At 33.8% G+C, this 14,927-nt stretch overlaps 1 protein-coding gene across 1 annotated transcript in view; it reads left to right on the top strand.

Moving 5' to 3' along the window:
* The window catches only part of LOC107048377 (protein mesh), a 44,557-nt gene extending 32,018 nt beyond the window's left edge, over positions 1-12,539 (top strand). Inside the window, exons 15-16 of the mRNA XM_015271524.1 lie at positions 9,482-9,632; positions 12,102-12,539. Coding sequence (XP_015127010.1) covers positions 9,482-9,632; positions 12,102-12,192 — 242 coding nt within the window. The 3' untranslated portion in view covers positions 12,193-12,539. The remainder of the gene's footprint in view (positions 1-9,481; positions 9,633-12,101) is intronic.
* Positions 12,540-14,927: the final 2,388 nt, after the last annotated feature.

Genomic DNA, 14,927 nt, shown 5'->3' with positions numbered 1-14,927 from the left:
TAATTAAGGAAAGGCCGTGATGAAATTTGAAAGCTATCACGTATGAAAAAATTCAATAGAAAAACTTAGCGAGTTCTCTAAAAATTCTATGGGGATTCTATTAAAATTCTAGGGAATTCTCGTTAAAATTCTATTTGTTTTTTGCGCAGATTCTATTAGATATTTGATAGAAAAAAGTCAATAGATTTTGATTTTTCTGTTTGAATTTTTTTCTTAAGATTTTTTCTATCAAAATTATTGGACACTGGGCCCCCTGCCCGTTCCGCTCGTCAATACCCATATAACCCCCATGATCCTTATTCTGACCATTGTGTACCCTTACTCTGACCCTCGTGTACCCTTAATCTGACCTTCGTGGCCCTTATTATACCCCTCGTAACCCTTCATTGCGGACCCTTAATTTTGGCGTCTTAATTTCGAGCATCAAATTTTCATCACCAAAAGTCGATTTCGATTTTTACAGTATAGAAAGATATTGAGACCCTTATGTGACCCTTGTGACACTTAGGGGTCAGCCCCATGACCGTTATTTCGACCATCAATCTGACCCTCATTATAAACCTTGTGACCCGTATTTTGACACTGGTGACCCTTAGTTTCAGACCCTTGGTTTTTGACGCCCATGTCCCTTATTTGGACCCTTACTCTGACCCTTGTGACCCTTAATCTGATCCTTGTAACACTTATTTAGACCCTTAATCTGACTCTTGTCATCCTTATTTGGGCTTTTAATCTGACTCTTAATCTTGCGACCCTTATTTTACTCTTATTTGGACCCTTAATCTGACCCTTGTGACCCTTAACCTAATCCTTGCGACCCTTTTTCTGACCCTCGTGACCCTTATTTTAATCTGAGTGACCCTTATTTTTATCCTCATAACCCTTATTCTGACCCTCTTGATTCCTAATTTCGGAGTCTTAATTTCAAGTACCAAATTTTTATCACCAGAAGTCGATTTGGATTTTTATAATATAGAGAGATAGATTTTGTACGTTTTTCCCGCTATATTTTGTGTTTATTTTGCAGTACAGGATCCGAGTGAAAAAAAACTTAGAAAATTCATGCCCAAGTATTCTTATAAAAAAAATTCCAAGAGAATATTCATATAGAAAAATCGAAATTTATTGACTTTTTTCTATCAGTTATCTCATAGAATCAGCGCGAAAAATAAATAGAATTCTATCGAGAATTCCCTAGAATTTTAATAGAATTCCAATAGAATTTCTAGAGAATTCCTATAAGAATTTTCTAGCGAATTCGTTAAGTTTTTCCATGGAATTTTTTCATACGTGAGGAAGAGGAGTTCAGCAAAAACAGATCTCGATGTTCATCGCTCGTCGATTTTAAATTGTCGAATTCAACTTGACGACTTTTTCCCTAACGTACTTTGGATTATTTAGACCTAACATCGACGAAATTTGTAATGTCGACTCGGGATGGAACATTCCTAATTCACTAACTCTCTAATCCTACACTGAGAAAAAAACAAACACGTTGTCAAACAAGTCTTGTTTGGGCCAACAATATCTTTAGTTGAAAATTGCCAAAAAAGAATTTGTTTGGTTCGAATTTGACACGGACGAAAAAATTTAATAGGAAAACCTATTGAATTCATTAGAAAATTCTATTGAATTTCTATTGAAATAATCTGTTAGTTTTTTGCCGATTCTATTGAAATGTTCAATAGAAAATATTCATTAGAAAAAGTCAATAGAATTTTAATTTTTCTATATAACCTATTCTATTGAGATATTTTCGTTTGATTTTTTTCATGAGGAGAAAAGAAAAATAGAATTAAAAAAACTTGGAAAATTTGAGTCCAGCAAATTCTATAGAAAATATATTAAAAGAATAAGTTATGTAGAAAAAACGAATTCTGTGGACTTTTTTTATTGAATGTTTTCTATTGAACATGTCAATAGAATCAGCCAAAACCTAATAAAAAGTTTAATAGAAATTCAATAGCAGTTTTTAAGGAATTCGATAGGTTTTTTTATTAAATTCTTTCGTGCGTGGAAAGTCTCAAACATGAATAATTTTTCTGCTTTCAACAGCAACGAAATATTTGGCTCAAGAGCCGGATAATTCACACCAGACGGTGCCTTTTCAGAATAAAAATATCTCATATAGAGAGGAAACCTTATCAACAAATATTTTATCCCTAAGTTACAAGATTGCTATCATATAATTATTATTATTTCATTCATTTAAGGGTTCATTTCTTGTCTGTGATTATTAGACAGCCGAATCGAAAAACTACTAGCCCTTGTTTCGCATAAAACAAAGATTTTTTGGGAGCAAAATATCTATGAGAGTATCAAATAACGAAGGAGTAGTCCTAGAAATGATATTTCTTGCGTGTACAGAGAATACAAGTTTTTTTAACTACTAAATCTATTTTTGCGACAAAAATTTTTTCATTCCGGCGCACTCTCTGCATGCTTGGCACAAAAAAATCCTTTTTTGATCATTTTCAAAAAACCATTTTCTTGGCACAAGTAAGACTTATTTGAGAACTTTTTCGTTTTTCTTTCAGTGTATGTGTACAAATAGGTAGGACAAAATTGGGTCACAAATTTCGACACAGGGGATTCAGACTTATTAATGAGGCTTTTACCTCGAGAATAAATATTTTCAAACTGAAATGCCAGTCTTTTGCTTCTGAATGGAAGGATTGTACTCGTCAAATCCGAAATTTTCAATTTTTCGTGTCAGGATAACAAATTCTGGCTTCAGGAGTACGAATATGCTATTTTTAGACCATGTCCTGATGTATGTATGTGTGTGTGGATGACAGGACTATTTGTCACTATGAAAATTCAACATAACACATCAATTCAACACATAGTCTATTCAACACATGCATATCGGGCGGTGACGCATATTTCCGATTCTACGTAAATTTGAAAACACACGAGTCATTGACCTGCCTGCATTTGAATCGGAATAAACATCAAAATAAATTCGAATGCCTGCGGAGAGGATTTATTAAATTTTATTTTGGACGACCGGTCCACGGAGAGAAATTCTTTTAAAAAATTCGAATACCGGGGCTGGAAAAAAACCCAATTCGCCGGTTTGTTTTTTTTCTCCGTTCAATCCACACGGGCGTTATTTTTTAATTAAATTTTGAAAAAGGCGATTATGGGTCACTTTAACATTTTGTTTCTCAGAAACTAGGTCATTTTACAATATTTGGTCTCCGGATTTGAAATCGGCGTGCAAAAATCTTTCGAGTGGAGGCAGTTTCATGTCTGTATTGAAAAAGCCGGAATTTTGTAGGACTGTGTTATTGTATCAGTTGTAATCTGGACTATTTGAGGGGCGTTGCTCACAATGTTAAGCAGGTTTGGGCCAGTAAAATCAAGGGACCATTTATTTGGAAATCCGATGACACAATGATTGCTGATTCAGACGATTTCAAGTGATTTCAAATTTTTGATTTCATCTATTTAGTGGAGTAAGTGGGGCTAAAGATAGAACCCTCAGGGAAATAAATGCATCATATTAATGCAAGAAAGCTCAAGCATGAAAGTTACAAAGGGGGTGAATGTAGGAAGGAAACTATCAAGCTTAAGTCATAAGCATCAAATAATTATTTTTTCATTCATTCGATAAATTATCTATTTATTCAATAAAATAGAGAACAACGTAAATTTTATACATTCAACTAAACGAAATGAAGTCTCCACTATGATTAGTAATGAACGGACTTTGCAATTAGAAACATTTGATAACTTCTTTATATATCTTTTCAATCATTTCTAAATCTTTCTTGGTAACCACAGGGAGAAAATTATTTGGCGATAGTGACCAATGGCTACACAATCATGAATAGTCATTGGTTGTAGTTCGAGAAATTTTATCTAAAAATAATACACGTAAATTGGCATACGTAGAAGAATACGCCACAAATGAGTCGAAAATTTCTTTTTCTTTTACGTATTCGAAAGGGATTCATGAGTTGCTCATTTCATGAGATTTCACCGATTGCAAGTGATTTCAATTGAAATCCCCTGACATCGATGAAATCACAGGGTTTCACTGATTTCACGTGATTTCAACTGATTTCATACGATTTCAGTCCTAAGTGACACACTGATTTCACAAATGAATGGCCCCTCGAGTAAAATACCACCGGTATTTTACCAAGTTTTCTACATGGTAATAAAAATAGTAATCGCGTGTGTGCGCCATTGAGAACAACTCAGTTATTCTGGCGCAAGAATAACTCCATTGACAGGGTTGTAAGGATCATGCCTCACAAGGGTCAAACATCGCAATGGTCATAGATCGCGAGGATCAAACATCACAACGGTTATATCTCGCAAGGGTCAAACTTTGGAACGGTCAAACAACAGACGTAGGCACAGGACAATCTCAAAGGTCAACCCTTCCGAGCTCTGAACCTTGCAACGTCGGCCCCTTGTGAGATATGACCGTTGCGACGTTTGACCCTCACGAGACAGGATCCTTGCGAGATCTGACCTGTGCCACATTTGGCCCTCGCGAGGGTTGATCTATGCAAGATATGACCCTCATGACCTTTGACGCTTGCTAGGTATGATCATCGTGACGTTGGACCCTTGCAAGGTGTGGCCTTCGTGACGTTTAACCCTCGTAAGGTATAACCCTTGTGGAATTCATTCACGACGGTTACTGCATTGATAGTCGGGTTAAGGGATTTTCTACCAGTTATTTACCTTTTTTCCCCATTTAGAGGTAAATGACCAGTATTCTACTATGTACCGTAGAAAACTCCGATTTTCCGTGAACGACCCAACCCTGATATAGACCTTTTCATTCTGGAAATCTAGGGGAAAAGTTTATTCCGTTCATCGAACTCAAAAATCTTCGGAAAAATAATGAAAAATTCTGATAAATATTAACATTCAAGATGATATAGATTTGAGCCCTGAAAAATGATGATTGATATGGAAATTCGGCAGAAGTGTCCGAAATTCCTAGAGGAATTAACATGGGAAAAAAACTGTCCGAAAATCTAGTGACTTTCAGGATGAAAAGGTCTATTAACCTGGGTCTGGTCACCAAATGCGCCCCTGCGACTTGGTCACCTCCGCGGGGATTCCCCGCCGTGTTATTTAGGCTTTAGCGTTGCCGAATTCACTCTATACTACCCGGGCACGTTAAGTGAGTTTCCGGCAACGTCGCGTCATTGACAATTTCATTTAGCATGGGAAAAAATAATTCATCAATCCGAAATAATTAGTTTTCTGTAGGAATTTTGGGAAATATATTGTTATAAAAACTACTATAATTTTTTAGACACTAAAATTAACAAAGTCAATTTTTTTTCAATTTCTTCGTTAAGCCAGTCAATTGTAATGGAAAAAAACGACGCACGACGGGGTTTCGCTCATAGGGTGACCAATCTAGGGTTAACTCAAACACTTGATTGTGTTTTATGAAGAAGTGTTTATGTTTTGATTATCAGAATTTTTTGAGAAATTGCTATGCGAAAGAGTTTTTAATAAAGGAGCAAGTGAAATAATTTGTTAGGGGAGGGTAGGGCAAAACGGACCGCAGGGCAAAACGGACCACTGACAGAAAATTGGTAATTTTTGTTTTTTTTTCCTTCAAATCAGGAACACTGAATGTATTGAATTAAAAGTGAGTTTCTTGGATCGTAACAGTCACAGGGGTTTTATAGACAACAAGTGTCGTTGAACCGCAATTTGATGAGATTTGCTAATCACCTCAATCCACAAATGACTTTGAACTTTTGTTTTTGCTTCCATTCAAAAGCAAAAACAAAAATTATCAATTTTCTGTCAGTGGTCCTTTTTGCCCTAGGGTTCCGTTTTGCTCTACCCTCCCCTATGCTTTGAGTGAATGTATTTTTCAATCCATGATGTATTGAATTTACTGGATGTTGATTCGTTTTGTGTTGAATTGGGGTTGTGTTGAGTTGTAACATGTTGAATTTCTTCTTTTGTGTTAAACAGTCATGGAACCGTGTGTGTGGGACCGATCGTTTTTCGACGATAACTGAAAAAATAATCGTTTAAATGAATCCAACTATCATTTAAAATGTTCTTCCCAATGCCATCCTGACCCAATTCGATCGTGCGATTGATTGTAACATCTGTTGTTGAAAAAATGTCTTTTGAAACCCATATTCAGAGGAAGGTAAAAAATTTTAATGTTGAAGAAATGTTGACTACCAACATTGCGGTAATGTTGTTTGCCAACCTTGGGGCAATGTTGAATTCAGTAAATCATTGAAGTCAATTAAAAATGCATCGACATTGAAATTCAATTCGGAAGAAAATTGCTAATTTACTAGCAAAAATATATTGACTATGTTGTGACGAAAGCAATGTCCCACTTATTTTTTGTAGCTGCAGGAAATATCACTTGTCACATTCACTTTAGATTATGCATTGTCAAGAGAACTGTATAATCACACACATCCCTGTAATTTTTCCATTATCGTTGGAGGAGATCGAAACGTGAATATTCGAAAATAAAAGACAATTAGATTGCAGGTATCAACTGTCATGATCGTTCTTTTGATTTATGCGCCGAGTCTCGGAAAACGTCATTATTTTTATAACATGATGCAATTGCAATTAGTGCAATTAGTGCAATGTGATGGGGATTTGATCCTCATCGAATTATTCCTGACATTTCTCGAAAGTGACTTGAGGATTCACTCTTCTTTGCTGGAATAATATCCAATAAGAAATGTCTCCTGACATTCTCTTCAAAATTAACTCATGTGTTGAAACAATGCCACAATTCGGCTAGTTCACAGGTACGGTAAAATCGTATAGATATGTTCCACACGCGGAAAAAAATCCTTATTTTGAGATTTCAAAGATCTCTTTTTATGAAATGTAGTTTATTCAAGTGACCACAATCGTTTTTACAAAAAGGGTATTTTTTTACATTTTTTACATTTGTATTTACATTAGTTTGACTCAATCTCATACATTTTTAAGCGTACTGATTATCTTAAAAAATTTTATGATTGTCTCACATCAATTATTTAAGAATACGAGAGAATTAGTTCAGGTCAGCAAGCCTACACAATACAGTCAACGGATGTTGAACTCAACTCTCTTATCACCAGACGCGCTAATCAATTTAAAACGTCTGTAGGTCAGGTCGAGTATTCCCAGCGGACAGCCTGGATGACAATGGGAATCATAGGTGCAGTGCTTGTGCCGGCAATTGCACTCATAGCAGCTGTATGTTTTTGTTTGCGTAAAGAGGGAAAACAAGAGGGTTCAACGAGATCCTGGCGTTTTTCGGATCACGGCTCGGGGCTTGGCTCATTGTCGCGACAAACGACACCTCTGAAATCATCCGAAAGGACTGTATCACCTCAGAGCGATAATAGCACCGTTGCAAGTAGTACTATCACCAAACGTCGGCTTTACGATAAGGTTTATTACACGCATGAGCCATTGCCCGACAGGCCGGATGTCGAGTTCGAGGAAAAAGACTGGGATCTCAAAGATTCTACGTCACCCACTGAGTCTGATTCTACTAATGATAGCGCGAGGAAGACCGCGAGCCCTAGCAAAGAGAGCGATGTTTAGGTTTCATCCGGAGAGATAATTCAATCCGTCTTAATCGAATAAATTCACGTAAAAAAATTGTCTTCAATCAAATTGACAAATCGGGTTGAATTAAGTTGGACTGAATCATGGCGGGAATCGATTTATTTCATAACGGATCGTCGGGCTGAATCGGTATGACTCGGAGAGATGCAAACCGGCACATCGGTCTGATTCAAGTCGATTTCTCGACTTGGTTCAGATCGACTTCGGTTTGATTCAAGTCGAATTTCGGCTTGATTCAAGTCTATTTTTCGGTTTGATTCAAGTCGAATTTCGGCTTGATTCAAGTCAATTTCGGCTTGACACGTTTCATCTTGAAATAACCTACTTTTCGGATTATATCAGGTATGAAATTCGATGTGATAGAGTTCGATTCACTTGACTTGACTGAGGTCAAAAATTGACTAGAATCAAGCTGATTTGATTCACGTTAAATTTCGGCTTGATTCAAATCGATTTCGGCTTGACACGTTTCATCTTGAAATAACGCACTTTTCGGTTTATATCAGGTTTGAAATTCGGAGTGACAGAGTGCGAGTCACTCAACTAAAAATAGGTCGAGAATCGACTAGAATCAAGCCGGTTTGATTAAAGTCGATTTTTCGGGTTGATTCAAATCGAATTGTGACTTGATTCAAGTGGATTTCGGCTTGATACGTTTCTTCTCGAAATAATCCACTTTTCTGATTATATTAAGTCCGAAACTCGGAGTCATACATTCCGAGTCCCTCGATTTGAAACAGGTCGAAAATCGACTAGAATCAAGCCGACGTCGACTGGAATCAGTATATTTTATTGGTGAATGCATCGATTTCCAAATTCCCGGTTCAGTTCTTTAATATAAGATAAATTGGTTGTCATCAGAGGATGCAATAGAGTGAAGAATTATTCTGTAATGGTAATGAAAGATATGGGAAATTAATGTCAGGAAATATTTTTTTTTAACTGTCTCTTGAGATTATTTTCTATAACAGATAATTGCTGGAATCTATTTCAATTAATTGCGTAAAAAAATGATAAGTCTGCAATGTGAAATCTACTTAAACCTGCATTTGAATTTAATTGGTCCTTTTTCTAGGCGAGGACTAGATATGTAAGTGGAAAAAATGACCGTCAATTACCATCATCATGACCGGTAATTACCGTGCCGAGAATCTGACCATATGGTCAGAAAAAATGACGACTGGTCGTAAGCATGAAATGACCAAATAAATTTTGACCGTCAATATTATTTAGACAATTATTTAGCATATCAATTGAATATTATTTATATTACAATTATTTAGCATTGCAAAATAACTGTAATAGAAATGTAAAAGCAAAAACAATTCGAGTATTCGTAGCCACTAAATTGAAACAAAGAAATGCCAATAAAAAATTGGAATATTTCCCAATTACAATGAAATTTTTCATCATAAACTTTAAGAATTAGCGTTATACCCATCAGGTCAGTTCAAGAAAAGATCATGATTCAAAAAAAAAACATCAAAAACCATTAATACAATAAGTATTAACTCTAAGAATAATATTTAGTGTTAACTGTACTTTACAATGTGGAATAGAAAAATCTCTATTAATTAATTCTAAAATATATGTACTACATATGTAAATATGTATCTATCACCGAATTGTATAATTTTGTAAGTTTTCGTAATAAAATATTCTAAATGTGTACGATCCAAAGAAAGAAGGAAATTTCTATTCCACAATGACAAAATTACAGTAGACACGAATGAACTGTCTTTATAAATTAAATGATCAATAATTTTGGTTAGTGTGGAGTGGAAATTTCCGTACTGCCTCTACTGAAATTTCCATGTCCTCATTTGAATTCTATTGTTATTGTCTGTAATTGACTTTGCATTGTCACAATGGAGATTTTAATTAATAGGTCAGCAGGAGTACAGCTCTCGACAGGCGGGTATAACGTTTGGAATTATTCTCGGATGTTTAATTCCAATTCTAATGATTATTATCTGCGGAGCATTCAGAGTCGTTCAGGGAAGGAGAAAAGAACGGGAGCAGGAGCAATCACAGATAAGGTATAATTTTGCGTCGCTTGTTATTATTAATCTCTCTGTGTTTAATAGATGTTTATATACTATTTGATGCAGGCATAGCCAAATTTGTAATTTTTTATTACGATTACTTTTGGAGCCCTTAAATAGATGACCTTGAAATTTTTTGAGTAATTAAGTATCATCAATTCAAATATTCAAATTTTTAACTATTTTATCAATCAATAATTTGAGGTAGGAAGATTGACAATTACTTGGGTAATCGAAAGTCCCCTTTCAACAAATTTGAATTATTCACTTAGTAGTAAATTTACAGTTTCATATTAACAAATTTTAAATAATTCATTATTCGTTAAAATCAGATTATTAATATTATATTATTTGGAAAAATTGAATCAACATATTTTAAACCTTCAATAATGTAAGGGTCAAATCCGTGTAATATTACAGAAGTTTAATATTGATGGAGATCCCTGATTTGATGCAGTATCTTTTGATCCGGGTAGGGAACATTTTTTTTACGTGTTGGAGATGTATGAAAAAATTCTATAAAAAACCTAGGGAATTTGCAAGAAAATTCTATTGGAATTCTATAGGAATCCTATGAGGTTTCTATAGGATTTTTATTAAAATTTTATTGAAAAAAAAAATTTAAAAAAAATTATATTTTTTTGCCCTGAATCTATTGGATGTTCGATAAGAAAACGTCAATAGATTTCGACTTTCTGTTTGAATTTTTCTCTTGGGTTTTTTTGTAAGAATGTCTGCGCATCAATTTCAAGAGAAAAATTTGAACAGAAATTCAAAATACGACTTATCTACCGAAAAAATATATAATATATAGGTATATAGTCAAATTCACTTCATATTATCTACAATCGAAATCAATCAACGTCATTTTGGGGTGTTTTGACCAATTTTGTGGAATTTCGAAAAGAACAATTAGAAATAAATTAGATCCAGGAGGCTGCCCCACTTTTATAATGGCTCAAAATACTTGTTTTGATTATAAGAATTACTGAAAAAAATGAAACAAATCAACCGTCACGTAATTTGCAAAATTCAAGTTTTGCAACTTTTTTTTTTTTAATTCGTTATTATGAGCATCTAGAGATTGCAAAAAAAATTCACTAAAAATATTCTTCAAAATCGAATGGATAGAATGGATAGAACTTGAGTTATTAAAAAAACGGAAAAAAGAAAACAAATCATATCGTCAAATTGGGCTGCCGAAAAAATCTCAAAAAAATTGAGAGCTAGTGTTTAACCCCCCCCCCCCCCATCGTAGAAAAAATCGCGATCAATTTCCAAGAGGGTGAGGGTCAGCAGTTGACTCATTTGGCGTGGAATACTTCATATGTAATACAAGACCAATTTCCCAGTTCTTTTGATTTATTCTGATACTGAAGGGGAGACCACGGTGAAATTTGAAAGTCTCTGGGTATTATAGAGACGATTGTAAAAGTCTATAATACGTATTGTAGGTGAAAAAAAAGTGAGAAAAAATCGAACTTCGAATTCACAATCTACAAAAACGTCCTAGTGCCTCAATTTGGGTTACAAACAGTTGAAATATGCACAAAAAAAATTATAGACAGATTTTATTTTCTCCCCAATGGTATGCCCTAATTTTTTATAATATGAACGAAATCCAAGTACATACTATCTTAATAAATTACAAATTTTCTGTCATAATTCATGGTATGTTACAACCAGTAAAAGTTATGTTGAAAAAAGGTCTGCATAAAATACTGCATGTCAATTCGATCATCAACATCAACATATTTTTAAAATGGAGAAGAAATAGTTAGAACAATCCGAAAAAAATTGTACTTCATTAAGATAGTATGGACTTGAATTTCGTCCATATTATAATAAATTAGGGCATACCACTGGGGAGAAAAAAATATAAATACATATAAAAAATCAATATTTTTAAAATCCGTCTATAATTTTTTTTGCATATTTCAACTATTTGTCATCCAAATTTTAGCTCAATCAGTCGAAAATTGAGGCACTCAGCTTGTTAACTAAAAAGTTACATTTCAATATTATCAAATATTTTATTCACCATCAATCGGAAAATTGAGTTATTAAATTTTATAATATTTTAAATTTGTTAAATATAGTTAAACTTTGAACAATATGAAGAGATAATCCTCCTTAATATTATCAAAATCTAATATTCGTGGCGATCCCTGGAGGGACTAGAACGTTTTTGTAGATTTTGACCCGTTTTGACCCTTTAGAACCTTCCAAAAATCTTGGAGTTCGATTTTTTCTCACTTTTTCTTTCACTTACAACACATATTATAAACTTTCACAATCGTTTCTATAATACCCAGCGAGTTTCAAAGTTCACCGCGGTCTCCCCTTAAATGAGGATTTTCTTCGCTGGACTTGGCGCAACCGTACCTATGGAAATTATTAGCTTAGTAACCTCATGATCAGAAGCCCGAGAAGCAATTAAAACTGGATGGAATTACTTTTCAGATCCCGAACGACAGAGCTACAGAGAATGCGAAAAATTGATGAGGATGAAGAGCCAACCACTTACCCCAGCAAAACGACTGAAATTAATTAATCACGTTTGATTTTCTCAATATGTCAAAGACACGATAGTCCCAACGACTTCTGTCAATACTTTTCATTAACTTTTACTTCAATTCACCCTTACAAATTCATGATGAAATTTTACAATTGCGGAAAGCTGCGCTTACACGATCTCATTAACTTCACCAGCTATTTCATGATCCTCAAAACATGTTCCACATTCTCATGACCATCTCTATCAAAACATCCGTTAATTAGTATTGCTGGAATTTTTTAATATTTTTACAAGTACAAATGAATAATATTGATTTTTTTAAATGAAACTCAGTGGAATGCAATTCATTGCAATTTAATAAAATAAATGAACATTATAATTAATGAACTTTTTGTATTATTATGATGAATGAATAATTATTTATGATACGTAAAGTGTTGACCAATTTAATATGATAATAAAAAAGGTGAAATATAGATAAGTGATGTTGCTTACTTATTATGTAAATGACCACGCACTAAAAAATGTAATTGAAAAACCTAGCGAATTCGATAGACAATTCTATTGGATTTCTATTGAACTTTCTATTGAACATTTTCAATAGAATCGGCCAAAAACAAATAGAAAGATCAATCACGTAAAAAAAATATTCTTAAATTGAGTATATTTTATACTAGGATCAAGCATATGCATAAACCTGATTCAAGAATAAAATATACTTGATTCAAGTATATTTTATACTTCAATGGGGGATGAATGTTTCAATTCGAGGATGATTATTTCGCATCAGCCCGGGGTATACCAAGCGCTCTCAAGTGTAATATAAGGATCAGACACTAAATGTGAGAACACAAGGTTCAAAAAGTGGAGATTAAAAATCAGGGTCGGAATATTAGAGTCGAAAACGGAGAGCCTGAATGTAAAGATGAAGGAATGAGGGTCAGAATGTTAGGGTTAAAAAAAGAGGGTCAGAATATTAGGATAAAAAAATTAGGGTCAGAATATAAAAGTAAAAAAATGGGTGTCAGGCAATGAGAGTCATATAAGGGCTACAAACGGTGATCAAGCATAATATATGACTTAAATTTAGACCCTGATTCCCTAAACTGCCCTGACCNTCAATTCACCCTTACAAATTCATGATGAAATTTTACAATTGCGGAAAGCTGCGCTTACACGATCTCATTAACTTCACCAGCTATTTCATGATCCTCAAAACATGTTCCACATTCTCATGACCATCTCTATCAAAACATCCGTTAATTAGTATTGCTGGAATTTTTTAATATTTTTACAAGTACAAATGAATAATATTGATTTTTTTAAATGAAACTCAGTGGAATGCAATTCATTGCAATTTAATAAAATAAATGAACATTATAATTAATGAACTTTTTGTATTATTATGATGAATGAATAATTATTTATGATACGTAAAGTGTTGACCAATTTAATATGATAATAAAAAAGGTGAAATATAGATAAGTGATGTTGCTTACTTATTATGTAAATGACCACGCACTAAAAAATGTAATTGAAAAACCTAGCGAATTCGATAGACAATTCTATTGGATTTCTATTGAACTTTCTATTGAACATTTTCAATAGAATCGGCCAAAAACAAATAGAAAGATCAATCACGTAAAAAAAATATTCTTAAATTGAGTATATTTTATACTAGGATCAAGCATATGCATAAACCTGATTCAAGAATAAAATATACTTGATTCAAGTATATTTTATACTTCAATGGGGGATGAATGTTTCAATTCGAGGATGATTATTTCGCATCAGCCCGGGGTATACCAAGCGCTCTCAAGTGTAATATAAGGATCAGACACTAAATGTGAGAACACAAGGTTCAAAAAGTGGAGATTAAAAATCAGGGTCGGAATATTAGAGTCGAAAACGGAGAGCCTGAATGTAAAGATGAAGGAATGAGGGTCAGAATGTTAGGGTTAAAAAAAGAGGGTCAGAATATTAGGATAAAAAAATTAGGGTCAGAATATAAAAGTAAAAAAATGGGTGTCAGGCAATGAGAGTCATATAAGGGCTACAAACGGTGATCAAGCATAATATATGACTTAAATTTAGACCCTGATTCCCTAAACTGCCCTGACCCTTTTTTTACTTTTATATTCTGACCCTAATGTTTTGACTCTAATATTCTGACCCTCATTTTTTAACCACCACTGTTTGACCTTTATATTCTGACAGTTAGTGCCTGATCCTTATATTACACTTGAGAAGGCTTGCTACAACCTGGCCTGATACAAAACAATCATCTTTGAAATGAAACACCCATCCCCCAATTGAGTATAATAAAATATACTTGAATCAAGTATATTTTGCACTCAATTCAGGTTTTTTCCGTGATCGAAATCCAATAGAATTTTCTAACGAATTCGTTGGGTTTTTCTATTAAATTAGAATAAAGAAAAAAAAGTCGTGTTTTGCAAAAATTAAAAACATTGGAGCTTTTTTCCAATTATATCATTTGAGGCTTCTACACGGACAATAAAAAATGAGTTTTCTCACACTACTGATTAATTTTTGACATATGGAATATAGGGGAAACGTAGAGATACCTTCATTTCGATAAACATGATATTCCAAGCTCAACGCAATCTCCTAGTGATTACTATGAGTTTTAAAAGTCGCGAGCTACTGGAATGAGACTTCTCGTACATTGAAGGTCGATTATATATGTGTAAAAACGAATAATTAGTGCAAAAAAACAAATTGTTTATTGTTCGTTTACCTCGCAAACG

Source organism: Diachasma alloeum, unplaced genomic scaffold (genome assembly GCF_001412515.2).
Source record: "Diachasma alloeum isolate Michigan unplaced genomic scaffold, Dall2.0 Dall_scaffold_00188, whole genome shotgun sequence".
Lineage (NCBI taxonomy): Eukaryota > Metazoa > Arthropoda > Insecta > Hymenoptera > Braconidae > Diachasma > Diachasma alloeum.
Note: the sequence above shows the minus strand (reverse complement) of the source record. Positions and strands in the feature narration are given on the sequence as shown.